Raw genomic sequence first — 16,635 nt, 5'->3', positions numbered from 1 at the left:
ACAACTATGGAGGCTATATTTGTCTTAGAAAACACAGACAGTAGTAACCAATTCCACAGTTTGCTATTATTTGACTGCAACAGATTCTGTTTGAACTGATTAATCACATTTGACTATACCTACTAATCACCTACTGTTTTATTCTAATATGTATTGCAACGTTAAAGTTCAGTTGAGCTCAGAGGAAATTACGTGCCATCATGGTTTTTCCAAGGGAAAACTATGGAAGGAGTAGGAGTTTTCCTTTCACGATGGCCCAGAGCTACAGTTAATGAAAGTTCTCGGCTTCCAGAATTGTGGCCATTCCTTTAAAATAATAATGCTTCCTCTGTAGGTTACATTGTGTATATCCTTCAAACTGATGTATCCAGGAAAGTAGAAAAATGTGAACAAATGGTCTCATAAAAGATTCTTTTTTATTATTGGTGCTTTTATTTAAACATTCATAATGTCTGAATCACAGAATTCGGAATCTTCTTTACTTTAATGCAGTACTTATTCAGCTTTGATATTGTGCTTTAATGCACAGGAGAAAGACCTGGTCTCTGTGACATATAGATTGAATCTCTATTAGTATTTCCTCCTTTTAGATGATAGTGCTCCAAAAAGGCTGAGGAGGATTGTGTGGCTTAAGTACAGAATTTTCTTGGTAGAAGACAATGGATATAATCCAGAAAATCTATTTGCAAAGAGTTGATACTAAATTCAATTGTTGTTCCTGTGGATTCTTTCTGCACACATGCATTTGGAAGTTGTAGGTAGGCAACAAGTGTGTTTTCAGCTGGCAGAGGCCTATGAAAACCCTTCCACCAGTGTCAACTTAAGAAGGCTTCTCAGTTACTCATGGGATTCAATGAACTGAATGCGTTGATTGTCATTCATAAAATTAGCTAGGCACAGAGTAAACTGCAAGAGAGTGGTAATTCCTGGAGCTCACTTTATATATTTTATAAGATATAAAATTATATTTGGTTATCTTTTTCAATTGCTAAATTAAGTACTGATATTATTTTGATTAGAGCCGTGTTTCTCTTTACTACTTAAATACTAATAGTGACAAATGTTAGACTGAAAGGGCCTGACATTTTATCAGCACTTTACTGGTAAAGTTAATCTTTTAAAGGCTACTTGAACATGAAAAGCAAAATTCTACATTTCAGCTTTTATTTCCATTAATTTTTCTTTGCAGTATATATTTTCAGTAATATTTTTTTCTCACCCATAAAATCGTATATAAATTCTTTGATAGCAGTAGGAGTCTAAACTGATAAAAGGTATTCACATTTTGTTCAGTCTTTATCAGTATTTTACTTTATGTACGTGCACAACGTCTTCATTTCTGTGCTATTGCCCTTTGAAATAAGGCGGGGGAAAAAGAGAGAGCAGCATGTTCTGATAGGGGTGATATACGAAGGTTTATCTGTTTGTTTGCAGGTTTTAAATATCATCAGAATGATGATATTTTCTTTTGAGCTTATGAGAAAAATGCTAATATCATGATAGTAGTGCATCTGGGTGTTGAGTGAATATAACATTCATAAATAAAGTAGCTTCTTTCAGTGATGTGTAATGAAGAACTATCTTTTAGTCTGATGATATTATACAATAGAAGTATTTCGTTACAGCATATGTTGATGGAACAGATTCAGCTATTCTGATGTATTATGAAAGCAGAAAACTTTTCATTATTTTTTATACTCTGATACTGCTGCTCCATGAAATCAGTTTCCCTAGTCTTCAGCCATTAGCACCACTGTAAATTCCAATCAGTCAGCCAATGTATTTAGATCTGAAAAAATATTTTGTTAATAAAACCAAATACAAATTTAAGATAGATATGTGTTCAGATACTTGAGTAGTGTTCGCTACAGGAAAGAGTTTGATTCTGAAAAGTGCTTGTGTTCATGAACAGACCAAACTGTCATGGATTTGTGAACACTGTCTCTCAGAAGCACGACAGAATCCAGTGACAAGAAGGATCACACAAACAACAAGAAAAATGCAATTTCCTTAGAAATAGAAAAAAACATGTTCAAAGTTCATATTATAATTCTATGTTTAACTTGGATAGTCCTAGGCTCTGTATTACGTTGTGTAATAACATTGATATCTCTTGTATGGATTATATTTATGTTTTATTAACAGGTTTTCCCAAGATAGATTTGCAGTAGGTTATGGAAGAGGTCTTAAGAATTTCCTCATATCAGATTCTGACTAGTAGTTGTGAGAGTATATTTTGTTAGATAGACTAGTTTAGCTTATGCTTAAACCATCAGCCCCTGTGTTCTCAAAACTACTTCTTACAAATCCTGTGCCATCTAAAGATCACAATGTTGGTTTGAAAATAATGTGAAGGATCAGAACATTTCTCATATTTCCTGTCTTATATGAACCCTGAGCCATATGTAAGGGCCAACAGTTTGCTTCCTACTTACATGCAATGGGAAATACAGCTATATGAGTGAAACTATTCTTTCATTTTGCAGATTATGTACAAATCCTCTGTAGTTATCAGTAAATACAGAACAGATGTAGTCCTTGGCATTTCCTGTGATCCCGATCCTGTCACTGTCTATCTATCACAGAGCACACTGTAGCTTCTTCTAGCCCACAAAACTAAGCTTCCTTTCCATGGAAAATAAGGTACATGACAGTATGTATGGCTGATACATGTCTAAATTATGACACAACATAAAATCAGGTTCTGGTAAAAGCATGCCTAAACATCCAGGAAGTACATCCAAGTCTTGCAGTTTAAGATTCAGTTTATGAACCCCAAATCCATGCAAGAGCAAGTACATATTATCTGTGGCAAGAATGAGACACAGCATCCCATACTTCTCCACACATTGGAATTGAGGTGTTTTATTCTGAGACTGTCTTTAGTCTCCCTGGTCATGGCAGAAGGTTGACCAACCTTGGGAGTCAAAGCTTTCTGTTTACTCCTAAACTTCTCTCTGTGGAAAGCTCTGGCTTCCAAGGTAGGTTACAAATCTTGTCATTGTCATGAGGAGAGAGTAGTGGCAAAGTCATTCTTGATCCTTGGTAACTTCTGTCTCCACAAGTACAGCTGTACGTCTGTTACAAACTGCAGATAGGATTACCTAATACTGTATTGGGTAGTGTTATTAGCAGAGATTGATGGAAGCTGAAATTTTCCAAAAGGACTGGAAAATATACTCCATGATTTCAGTGGAACAAAATGAAATAGAACAAAAAATAATATGTCATGAATTCCCCATCTGGACGCCTACCTGGGCAACCTGCTCTAGGGAACCTGCTTTGGCAGGGCAGTTGGACCTGATGATCTCTTGAGGTCCCTTCCAACCCCTACAATTCTGTGATTCTGTGAATGCAAATTTTGCTGGACTACACCTTGTCTGCTTCCTAATGTTTTCTTTAAGAAGCAAAACTCTTAAACTTGTATTCGTAGTGGTCATGTTATGTTGATGGAGCACTTCATCACCTTTTCAAGTAAGGAAAATATTTCTTTAGTAAACTCAAACTTCCTACTGCTGGTCACTACATTGAAGGAAGGATGTGTGTGTGTGTATTCCTCCACAACGAAATGTGGTAGGTATTGCAGTTACTGTCTCAGTTGCATTTTCACAGACATTGCAGAATATTTCTTTGTACTCCAGCAGTATGTGACTGATACAGAATAATAATCTGTGTCTTGGTCAGAACATCTAGTAGTTAATAAATTCATCCACTTTTCTCCTCTACAGAAAATTGAATAATATCCAATATACTGTCAGCAGTGCCTTAAACTGTAAGGTCATTTGGCTAGTTCCAAATACACATGGGGTTGTTATATCTGTCCTTCTGTAAATCTTATTTTGGAAGAAGGCCACAACCTCCTTTCATTCAAAGACAGACAACTTTGTCATTGGCATAAATGACTACTGGTCAGTTGAGTACCATGAATATACTTCTTTCAGTAGTGAATTCTGTTCTTAGTACTCTATTTTCCACACCTCATTATGAAGCATGATTTAATACTTACAACATCTAAACTGTATTCTTTTTCATGAACTAACAGCTTCATTGCTGTCAGTCCGTAAATCCTTTCAAATTTACAACCTAAGTTTAAATTGAGGCTTAACATCAAGCTTTTTTGCAGGGAAAATGTTCTTTGCTGTTGTAATTAAGAAGAGAAGAATACAATAAATTCACCAAACGAAAAAGAAAAAAAAAGGCAGAAAAAGAAAGAGAACTGTTTTTTTAAGAAAATGGTTGAGAGAAATGAAGTTTTTTGCCAAAATCACAACGTGAAAGTAATTGAAAGCTAATGCATGTCGCTGTGAAACCCTTCCCCATTTCTTCTATTTTGTCAGTGTGATTTTTATAAAAGTTGTTTATCTTGACAGATAATTTATCATATTTTTTTCTTATGGCACAAAGCACTGAATGACACAATATGATGAAATGTGAGCTACAAACATCACCATCTACAATACCATATTGTGGCTGCCTAAAAACATGTAATAGCTTCTTGCCTTTTTATGAAAGAAATAGAAAGAGTGGTCAGTCATTAAAATGTCTTTCAACTGTCATCACCCTAAAAATTGCAACCGCATCAATCTAGACATAATGTTTACAAATTAGGTTCCAATAACTGAAAAAAATATTTGGATGATTTTAATCTGCAGGGTCTGAAGGTAAGTATCTGCTAGTGTTTCTTCACTGTTTGTGTATGCTAAGGGTAACAAAATGGCACATTTGCTGTAATTTGGAAGTTTCCTGATTTACAAGAAAAAGTGACTTTAAATCTTTTCTACACAATTTTCAGGATCCAATGGGTTTTTAATAATCTGGCTGTAATATTATATATATGCTGCAATAACCCAGAAGCTAATACACATTTTCTATTAATTAGCAGACAAAGCAATGTCTTCCAATATCAAACATACATTGATATATTTCTATTTCAATTATCAGAAACATTTTTATTTTCATTTCCCTTGAGCCATCATTAGCAAGAGAGGAAAAAAAAATGTTCCTTAATTATCGGATATATTGTTGGCTATGCCTGAGACTTTGAAACACTATAAGTGTAAGTAAATTTTGGAAAATAATAGCATTTACATTTCTGACACATGAAGTTATCAACATGAAGAATTAAAACAATACCATGAAACACTGTTTTTTTAAACTCCTGTGTGGTCTTGTTCTCTCTGTTTTCAGACCTCTTTGATACAAAGGAAGTTCTGCATTTTATTCTTTAAAACTGTTCTAGAATTATTCTTCTAGTCCACTCCATTTGCACCTCTTTGTCTGTCAGTCTTCTGTGAATCAGTGAGGAAACAGCGTAAACTTCGTGATAGTTATTGCTGTCTTTATTGACTGGAAATTCATCTTTCTGATCTTTCTAAAATGAAAAGAAAAAAAAAACCTTTTTTATGGATACAAATTACTGTTAATCAGCTGTCTTGATTAAATGTTGCCATCACGGGCCTTGTCACACTCATTGTCTTTGACCAACTAGAAATAAGAAATTATACTTGATAACTGTTCCACATCCTTGGCTAGGAAACAGCTATATCCCAAGTGCTGTATTCTACACATGCTGTGGCTAGCCTGTAATAACAGATATAACATAGCAGATATAGATCAGATTGTTTTCTTCAGAAGTTCGTTGCTGACACTGACCTTCTGCAAGAGTAAATCTGAGCAGATCTTGGGGAGTTTCCACTATTTTTGACATTTCCATTTTCATCCCCCTCTGAAAGAACCTATTTCTTTTTCTAATTCCATCCAAATATTCTGAAACTTCATTTCTGAATTCCAGCAAGTCATAAAAAAGAGTAAAGTATTAAATGCTCTGTACTTGATTTCAAGCAGCAAGGTGGTCGGAGGAAAGGAAATGGCTGTCAACTACTAGCTTGTACAGTGAAATCCTTTAGCTGATAATTTCCTCCTTACCTCACAGGCTGTGGAGCCTAAATACAAATTTCCAGAGTGTCCCAGAGTATAAAGCCTCTGCCCAGCTATGTCTGGATGATGATGGATGGAGCACACAGTGCTTGCTAAATCTTTGAATGGAAGCATAATAATATCTGTACAGAACAAACATGTGCTATTTACGTAAGCATTAATGAACATATCCAGAGTCTTTCCTGTCATGTCTTTTCCTGGACTGAAATGTAAAATTAGTGTCTTGGAATGATACTGTATTATTTAACAGGTAGGATCACAAACAAGGCTATACCAATGATTTCTTTTTCAGTCACACAATTTAGTGTGGCCTTAGGATAGTGCAAAATTGCTTGTGAGTTTTTTATTATTTTGTTTTGTTTCGTTCTGTTTTAGTTTGGTTTATTTTTTCCCCCTAATTCTTGGATAGAAAGCTGTGCAGAGGAAAAGGATCTGGGGGTGCTGGTTGATGCTCTCCTGAACATGAGCTGGTAGTGTGCCCAGGTGGCCAAGAAGGCCAACAGCCAACTCAGGAATAGTGTAGCCAGCAGGAGCAGGGAGGTGATCATACCCCTGTACTCAGCTCTGGTGCAGCCGCACCTTAAGTACTGTGTTCAGCTTTGGGCCCCACACTACAAGAAGGGCATCAAGGCCCTGGAGCATGCCCAGAGAAGGGCTACGAAGCTGGTGAAGGGCCTGGACCACAGGTCCTGTGAGGAGCGGCTGAGGGAACTGGGGGTGTTCAGTCTGGAGAAGGGGAGGCTCAGGGGAGACCTTATTGCTCTCTGTAACTACCTGAAAGGAAGGTGTGGGGAGCTGGGGGTCAGCCTCTTCTTGCAGATAACTAGTGATAGGACTAGAGGGAATGGCCTCAAGTTGAGCCAGAGGAGGTTTAGGCTAGAAATGAGGAGACATTTCTTCTCAGAAAGAGCAGTCAGGCATTGGAACGGGTTGCCCAGGGAGGTCGTGGCATCACCATCCCTGGGGGTGTTTAAGAAAAGGTTGGACCTGGTGCTTAGGGACATGGTTTATTGGGTGACATTGGTAGTAGAGTGATGGTTGGACCAGATAATCTTGGAGGTCTTTTCCAACCTTAATGATTATATGATTTTGTTAAAAGACTTAGTCTCTTTGGGTAGAAATATACACGCTTTACTTAGCAGCTTCATTACTAAGTGAATTCAAGTCTTGTGTTCTCCAAAACTGCATAACCTGGCCAAGTTACTTGTTAAAGTATATTAGCCCTCTACACACAAAAGTCCCTGGAAGTTGCACATATAACAAGGGTATAGAATAGAAATTAGCTCTTCATAATACACTGACTATTTGTGAAATTTCTATAAAGAAACATGGGAACTACTCTGTGTAAGCATTTTCTATTTCCTTGCAAATCTAAGTATTAACCTATTATACCTTTTTTTCTCAGATACATTCTATTTTCAAACTGAAGCAAGCTTAATCTCAATATATATATATACATATAAATATTCCTCACCTTAATATGGTTTTCTGTCAGAAGAAAATTGATTTTTTTCTGAAATTTCTCAGAAAACGAAAGCTTAAAATCCACTAACCCTCTCAAAGTGAAGTTATAACATTTCAAGTAATAGGGGAAATCTGATATTTAGAACAGTTGTTAGATCATGTGTTAATTGTAGTCTCCATTCATAAGAATACATGGACAGTGTCCTACTATTTCAATTTAAATATGTATTTCTTGATTTTTTCAAAATCTTTTCATAGACAGTGGAACAAATCAACGCTTCCTCTTACTCCAGTTTCTCAAATTATTTCCACTGTTTGAAGTGAGCATTAAATGCTATTATTTTAGATAGTGGTCATTATTGTGTACCTTTCTTTCCTTCACTTAACAGAATGATTAAGTTGTTTTTTTGTGGGTTTTTTTTTTCTGATTTATTTTTCTTAACCATCTCTTTGTATGCCTACTGGGGGAATACTGATATACCTCCTGTCCTATGCTAATGTGACTGTTACACCTTGACTGAAGTTGACTCAATGTGTTTACTGTTTGTCTTATACAAAAAATGTGTGTTGCTCAGAAGAGGTTAAGAGTTCAACAGAATTTAATTGAAACCTATTCTGCTGGCTGTATCTCTTCTGTGAACTGGATTGCTTCCTTCTTAATAGGCTGGAAACATCCTTTGAATAACATATACAGTAGTATTACTGCATGATACAATAAATGTATATGGTGCCCAATGGGTACCACAGTCGGGTTATTAAGCTCATGTGTCAGTTTGGGGACAACTGCTGTAATACAGAAAAGTTAGCCTTAAGGCACCATATAAAATATTACAGATTACTGATTTATTGAGTGATGGTAACTAATGACAGGAAATACACTCTCTCTTAAATTATTCCCTCACGTAAAAGCATAGTCAATGATGTGCCTAGCAAAGCTGCACTTTGTGCAGCAATCAATGTGGCTGATCTCCATACTACAGCAGCTTGTCTGCAGTAGTAATTCCCAGTGATCTCTGTAAGGGTCAGGAATTCTCAGCAGATCCCCAAGATCAACTCCTAGGAAATTAACAGGGGAATTTCACAGGAAATGTCTCTTTTACAGAGTGTGAAAGGGAATTTCATGTATGCCTACATTACAGCTACCTGGAAAAAGAAATAAAGTTCAACACCAGTGAAGCAGTTGAACCATGCTAGAAGTTTACAGACTTTAAAGAAAAAGTTAATTTTTATTTTCTTTTACCCACAGGTCTACCCACGGATAGCGCCGGCATTTTGGCACTACCTGCGGGTAGAAGTGAGTAGCGGGTATTTGAATACTCCCACATCTTTACTTTACAGCTTACTAGTACTTACTGACCTCCTAGTTTGTCCATTGTGCAAAAACAGTTAGCTGCCATTTTAGCTGTCATTTTCTGTGAATGTAGTCTTGTACTAATTCCATATTGTTTTGACTACAGTGTAATTACTAACCTAAGTCACAAAGATGTGATATGTTTATATGCAAGACTAAGGACAAAAAAAAATGAAATCTAAGTCAAGGCCATATCATACATTGTGATTATAACACAAAATCAAAGTACTGAAATCCATATCTGCACCTCCTTTTATAAAAACATTTTACATTCATGAGAAGAATGTGGAGCTTCAGTTTTGCTATATAATTTTTGCAAAATTTGTACAACTCAACTTGATATCATTTCTCCCCTCTTTTGTCCCTCAGGAGCATGAGCAGCTCAGCTATTCCTCCACAAGGTCCAAGGCTCCAAGTGTTATCATCACAGGTCTCAAGCCAGCCACCAAGTATATATTTCATATCAGAGTCAGGACGGCAGCAGGATACAGCGGCTATAGCCAGAAGTTTGAATTTGAAACTGGAGATGAAAGTAAGTTTTACTGAAGGGAAAAAGAAATCAAATACAATAGAAGTAGCATTTAATTCTATAGCAGTCAGACATTGAAGTTTGAATGTCTGAATCCATACAATATGCTTATCACAGAGTGACCACAGCTGTATGATAAAAAAGTAAGTAAGCCTCAGCCTCACACTTCTGGATTCATTTATTTTTTTGAGCAGCACGTAGAAATTTGAGACCACTGTTCCAGCTGAAGGAGTGTTTTCTTCTGTAAGATTTCCTGGTTTGTCCCATATCCTTTCACTTTTCACTTAAAGATGGCCTTCCTTTTAACATGTGGAATAATTCTGAGTAAGTCTTACGTGTTATGTAAGTCCAGCAGCTTCATGCAAGCTCTTAAAACATAGAGGTGGAGTCTTTTCTCTACAGTTTTTAGTCCCAGAATCTATAATTATAAAAATTAAAACTTTTATATGTATTTCAACAAGTCTACTAAATTTGCCAATGAGAAGAAAAAAACCCTACATATTCTTGAATTACATGCAAAAAGACTTGACTCATGCTCTGAACAATTTTATATTGATCTTATATATTACCCTGCACTTTCAAAGAAACCATGAACGAGTTATTTACAAGCGTTTGAGATAAAATGAGTGTAGTAGATATAGCACTAAAACACTCATTAATGGAATTACTTTAATTTACCAATTATGTATACTATGTTTTTCATTAGTGTTTTAGAATTCAAGTTACTTAAGCTAAAGTACAGACTCAAAACTATACAAGTGTTTTCAAGAGCACCCATGGGTTTGTGTTCCATTTTCATTGCTTCTTAACTTCTATTTCAAAAATGTTTTAGGGACAGATTTCCAAGTACTTAATACCTAATTGGACTTCTAAAATTTTCCTAGGTACTTAAGCCAATTGGTTTGAATAGACATTAAGCACTTGGGTGCTTTCCAGAATTCTAGTAGATCTTGTCTGCATCTACTGGTGCAATAAATACTAGCCTTTAGGCACAGTGGGTCATAAATGTTGTCAAAAGTAAATGGTATTTAAACCTCTATGAGCCTATGTCATATACGTAGAAATGTGACTTAGCCATCCAAATCAGGAAGGCTGTGGTTCCTGTGACATTTCTTGCATCAGCACTTCTGATAAAAATATCTCCTGGGAAGTGAGAGTCTCTGCCTTCCAAATCCCACATCTTTTTCTCATTTGCACTAATGCAACTGCTTGGTTGGGTTGAATGGTAAGGTAGAGTACAGTGTTAATCCAGTTTAAAAATAACTTTTTATATGGATCGGAACAAGTAATTGAATCCATAATTGGCAATTAATTGAGTTCAGTATCAAAGACAAAAAAAAATTAAGTTGACCACTGCTACTATAAGCAATGCTGTGGAACCTTAGTTGGTTTTGAACATGCTTGTAATCCATTAGTAGTGTAGACTTGGATCCAGATGACGGACCCAGTGGTGTCATTGTAAGTGACCCTTCCCTAAGATGTCATTCCAAGTATCTGAGGTCTGAAGCAGTTCAAATCTCTGTAGACTTCCATAATGCCATAGTGCCTGGGGACTGTGTATATTGAAGCTCCTCTAGCTCCAACACCATGAGACAAAGAACTAAGGATGGTACTGTGAAAAGCATTAACAGTAACCTAGAAGCCTGAGTTTTTCTCCAGACTCACTGGAGGCAGAGGATGACTAGTAGGGCTGCATGGTTCAGTCCTCCATTTTAAGATAGAAGAACAGGTCATAGGTTAAAGTGATGCTACTCTGAGTTTCTCTCAGAAATGGGTAAGTATAATTTTCTCTCACTGGGAAATGAATTACCCCAGCAACAAAAATATGATCCATTAAATAATTCAGTGTAAAAAAATATATATATATATGGTTATTTGCTTCATGTGTAATTTATTTTTTTCAAATTTAGATTCCATTTTGGAGAAGCATTGGATTTTGCAATATGAAATGGTGTCATAATTGATGCTTTGTTTGAAAGTTCACCGGCTTATAATAATTTATAGCATATATATTTCTACATGTCTGTCTTCTCACTGCATGGGAACACAAGTTTCCTTCAGAAACAGGGATATCTTGAAAAAAACAGATTTTTAGGTTTCAACACTCAACATTTAATGCCTCAATTACTACAAAGCATTCTGTGTGAATCTTGATAGTAAAACATAAATACACATTATATATTTATTATTTACCAACATGTGTTGGTTAGGCTTGTGCCTGCCTAAAAGTATTTAATTTGTTGCAAAATGAGATAATTGTGTGATGGAGAGGAAATGTAGGCTTTGTTTAGGATCAGCTGAGATGAGGGTAGAGAGAAATTCTGCAGCTCAGTTTGAAATGGTACCTGGAGCTAGGTAAAGACTGCAGTTTAACTGAAACGGTAGTTCAAAGGTCTGTTACAGCTGTGGTCTTATTTAAGTATTTCTACAGTACTGCTTTAGATTTCAAAGGAAAAAAGAAAACAAAGGGAGTGCCTGGTAGTAAATATTTCTTATTTCAAATGGAAGCAGTGCTCAGTGATCAGTCAAATGATAACCATTGCTCTCCAAATATTGTTCTACCTCAAAGCAGTATTTTGAAAGTAGTCCTATTTTAATCTTTAATGCAGCATCAGATTATTATGGTTATTCATTTGAACCCCTTTTATAACACCAACCAAACCTGTGTAACGCAGTAGCTTTTTCAGACAGTTTATGACAATAGATTAAAATGTAACATCTCCAGCAATGGGAAGCTCACCATATTTATAGGTAGGTAGTTCCAGTGCTTAGCCCTTGTTATTAAAAATTTGCACCTTGTTTATGGCCTTTGTTTTTTTTAGCTTGTATCTTTTGACCCTTTTCTGACAAATTAAAAAGGCAGATACTATCAGGAATGTCTTCCTCTTCTAAATGTGTGTAGGCCATTTTTAAGAATACTCTCATCTTTCCCTTAAGTGAGAAAAATGCTCTCTCCCTCTAAAAGGCAGTTCATCCAACCATTGAATCAATTTTGTAGCTCACCAGAATTTTAGCATTCTTGTTGAAGTATAACATCAGAGCTGAACCTGATACTGAACTAGAAAAGTAAACCTGTTTATGATGCCATAAACAGTCATAACACCACTTACCTCCTTATAGTTTAGTTTTCTTTTATTTATAGGTCCAAGTACTTGCTGTCTCAACTACAGCATTGCCTTACACAACTGAATAACTAGCATATTGCAACAATTTTTTGAGTACTACTGTATTCCAAGATACTGGCCTGCATGTAGATGCAAGGATTGAGGAGGGTTTAGACTTGTATTGCATATTCATATAAGTGTATGTAAATGATATGTCACCCTTACTGGTGTGCACCTATACTTACCAAGCAGTCCAAGTTAAACTGTAGTAATCTGTTTTTGTCAATTACAGCTCTGGCAGTATTCATTTCATCTGAAAAATTTCTAATTTTTTAATACATTTTCTTCTTAATTATTCTGAAAGATACCAAATAATATTAGACCAAGGTAGGCTGTTACAGCTTCCTCAATCACTACCCATTAGAAAAAAGCTACTTGGTGAACATTCCACATTTGCAATTAATTTTTGTGGTCTTTCAGTTAGCCAGTTTTTAATTAATTTGAGGTGAGCTATACTGATTTTACATAATGTTTTCATCAGAATGCTAGGAAAAATAGAGTGTTTAAAAAGTCTGTGTTATCCAAATAAACTTTATCCACCAACAACCTCATAAAAATTACAGTAAATACTTCAAGTCATGTGTTTCTACATGTTATAATATTAGCCTCTAGAGAAGAATTTTGGGACCAGTTGCAGGAGAACAACCAAAAGTATTCTATTTATCCTACTTGAATATTGACACAACTTGCTAATAAATAGTGGTACAATGAGCAGTCCATAATTAATATTTTTCTTTAAAGTGATAGACAGGTTCTAAAGAAAGTAATGGAACAGATATTCACTCTTCAGTTGTGACACGTCTATCAACACCCTAAAACCTAGTGTCCTTGGCAGGACAGTGCTGTCATGCCTTTTCCAGTTTACTGGTTGAAACACTTATCTGCACTGCTTCTGTTATACAGTATAAAATAAGATACGTCATTACTAGGAACACCAAGAAATTTTGGTGTAATTATTAATGGTGGTGCATGAAGCAGAAAGAAGATTAACTCTTTAGGAGTCATGAAAAAGCACTTAATCGTGCAATGCTGGTCTGGGATTTTTTTGTGCAGCACCCTGACTTCCTGACCAGCAGACTGAGGCAACCATTGCTTGGGGAGTTTGCTGCTGGAGAGCTCTTCTCCCCACTGCAGGGTCAGCTAAAAGAATAAAATTTATACTTTATTCACGAAGGGAAATATAATCTAGAAAAGTCAGAAAAATTCGCTTCAAGGAAGCAGGGATGGATGAATAGATGTTGTTAGGGATGTCTTCCACTATTAAAGCTAAAAGAAGTTGGGAAATTTCTACACGATACCTTTGAAAAACATAGTAACTACTGCTTTTGACGGTCTTCCTTATTGCCATTTTATGCAGTCTCCCTGTTTCAGCACTTCACAGGTAAAATATTTCTATTGAAGTTGACGGGGTTTCATATGCTCCAGCACACACACATGTACCACTGCTGTGGCTACAAACTGAAGCATAACCTCACTCATAGTTCCTTCTTTTATGTATCAGGAGTGCCAGCTATTTAAGTCACCACAAAAAGACTCCAGTCCTTTCTAGGATAGAAAAAAAAAAACATATTCCAACAATAAAAGATCATTTGTCCCAGCATAAACATCTTTTAATCCCTCACTGTTTTCTCTCTCTCTGTCTCTTTTCTTTCTTGCTGGCTTTACAGAATATGTTGAGGTGGTTATTTTTTTTGAAAATTTAATGATTCAAAGCATTCTTGTTTGTTTTTCTGGAGGAATGCTCTTTACTATATCACCCCAGTGGCTCTTGTGCCTACAGGAATTTGCAAAAAATTGAACAATTTACTGCTGTTAGGCAGTGCAGTGCTTTCATGCTGTGGCTCTCTTTTGCAGGGGTTGTTCTAAATCCAAGGGTGTTTTCCACGCCAGGCTTCCCATCATCAGGAAAGAAATTTTTATCTGAAAGGGAACTAATTGGCTTTTTCCAGAAGGGACCCAACAGGCAGACTAGTGTGTTTGCAGTGTGGGCTACTGCTTGAGCTGAACAGACAGTGACAAATATAAACACATGATGAGTTTTAATCCAAAAGCAATGTAGATTTTCATGTGGTTCAAATAAATTATATTAACAGTAAAAAAAAAAAAAAAGAGAGAGAGAAATACTGACAGAATACCTAGTTATGTGTTTTATTAATTTGAGGACTGTGAAAAATTAATTAGTCTGGAACCCTGATCTTGATGAAATAATAACTTTAATTTCTTTATCATAGGCACAGATGGTGATTTTCTTTTATTGCCAGATCTGCTGAATCCTTGCATTCTTCCTTCGCTTCCCATATCCACAATATTTGTCTTTACCTTTTCAGCCTGAAATCATGATATTTTGGATTTGCAGCCATATGTGATCTGGACCCTGAGCTCCATTCTTTCTGGAACTCCAGAGGGTGGTCCTGAATCACTGGTTCTAAAAGAGCCCAATATTGTTTCAAGCACATTCATGCCATGGCAGAGAAGCTGTCCTTAGGATTTTTAGAAATATATCTTGTTGCCAGTGCAAAATGGAGATTTTCTTGTTAGAATGTTTGATGTTTTGACAACAGTAAATTCAATTTCTGGATGAAACCACCAAGCAAATGAGACTGCACAAATATCCTATTTAGTAACTGTCTTGCTGGATCTGTCCTCATGTCTGCCTAGTCCTACTGTTCATTCAATAGTAGTCAGCACTGGATACCTCAGAGTGTCTCATTTTAATCTTGAAATATTTCCTTACTATGTTTTGTATTTCCAACCATTTGTTCTTCAAATATGACCTTGCCCTATCTGGTGTCCCTGCTGCATGTGCCCAGAAGCCATAGAGATTTTACTTTTGTCTGCATTTCCTGAACAAGAGCAACATCCTTGCTCATACCTCAAGCTTCTTGCACAGGCTTTCCATTCATCCACTGGTCAGGAAGCTAATGTTAGTGACAGCACTTGGAAAAAGGCTTTTCAGGCCAATACATAGAAAGAAGTATTACATTCTTATGCTAATAACAGTCCTTTTTAAGATTGCCTTTCCATTGCCTGCTCCTTTTCCCACATCCCCCCTTAGATTGGAGACCGTCATCTCACTGGAGCACTTGAACTGCAGCACTTCTGGAAATGTAAAGATTACCCTAATAGACTTTGTGTTTTTCTTTCCTATTGTTCTTAAGCACTGTTGTTTACAATGTGTTGTAAATCCATCTGACAGTCAGTTACTGTCTGTTAGAGCTCCAGTTCTCACCATCCACACTTATCTATCTCACAGCTACTCACTCACTATTATCTATCTAGCTGTCTTTCTGTCACTTTTTTATCTTTCACTCTGCTGGAAGGTCCGCTGCCTGATAGATGTCAAATTGAAATAACTAAAGTATGTAGCTAAGAGACAGAAGAGAGTTGTCATTAGGGCTTCCAGCCCTTTTAGACCAAATACACAACCTTTTAAAAGACTTTGAAGAAATTTGCTCAAAAAAGAGAGAACAGAGCTGGAGGTACTCTCCGTCCTTTTATCCTCTTGCACTGTGAATAAATTTCTGTACCATTTCTCACAGTCTGCCCAGTAAGGAAGTGAAGAAGCCTCAGATATTTCCCTTCAGCCCAGAGAGAAGGTGAAATGCAGGTCCTCCTCCACACATTTGGGTGAAGAACCCAGAGGGGAGCTGCAACTTTGACAGGGCTTGAATGTAAAAAGTAGCTGATGGGAACTGACCTGATTCCAGGTTGGATGTGGAAGGGATTTCTAGATGTGGTGGTGAGCAAGGAAGCTGGCCTTGTTGTTGAGGAAGAAAGCTGGAATGATGCAATTAGAAACTCTTAAACATCATTTTAAGCACATAACCTATGTCTGAGTTAAGCATGAAGAGTAATGTGAGTAAACAGTTTCTCTGGATAATAGGCTTCTGGATACATGAATGTGTGATACATGTTGTAGCTGTAGAATCCATTCACAACTTGACTAGTCATATCAGTGGTGGCTACACCATGCTGAAGAGCTCTAACACCCAAATATTGTAGTGTAGTATCTAATCATCTGCAAGGATAACCCATAAATCCTCCCTTATCTTTGCATTATGCCATTCATTTTTAAAAGTATGTTTTTGTCAAAATGTACTTATTGAGCAGATGGCCAGAAAGAATGAAACATACTACCAGATGTAACAGTCACTCAGGTATGTAGGTACTAAGCTCCCTCATGAGATGAC

The 16,635-nt window shown here is 36.4% G+C and overlaps 1 protein-coding gene across 15 annotated transcripts in view; it reads left to right on the top strand.

The window, feature by feature from the left end:
• The window catches only part of EPHA6 (EPH receptor A6), a 575,874-nt gene that overhangs the window by 414,133 nt on the left and 145,106 nt on the right, over positions 1 to 16,635 (top strand). For 13 of the 15 annotated variants that reach the window (XR_014578284.1, XR_014578285.1, XM_083820701.1 and 10 more), the window contains 2 exons: positions 8,648 to 8,695; positions 9,122 to 9,284. Coding sequence is in view for 13 of the 15 variants with exons in the window: in XM_083820701.1 (XP_083676827.1) it covers positions 8,648 to 8,695; positions 9,122 to 9,284 (211 nt within the window). In the remaining 2 variants the exon portion in view is untranslated. The remainder of the gene's footprint in view (positions 1 to 8,647; positions 8,696 to 9,121; positions 9,285 to 16,635) is intronic. The other 2 variants (XM_083820698.1, XM_083820697.1) reach the window with 1 other exon arrangement.

The sequence above is a fragment of the Anser anser genome (assembly GCF_964211835.1).
Source record: "Anser anser genome assembly, chromosome: 1".
NCBI classification, from domain to species: domain Eukaryota; kingdom Metazoa; phylum Chordata; class Aves; order Anseriformes; family Anatidae; genus Anser; species Anser anser.
This window is presented reverse-complemented; position numbering and strand designations above follow the sequence as displayed.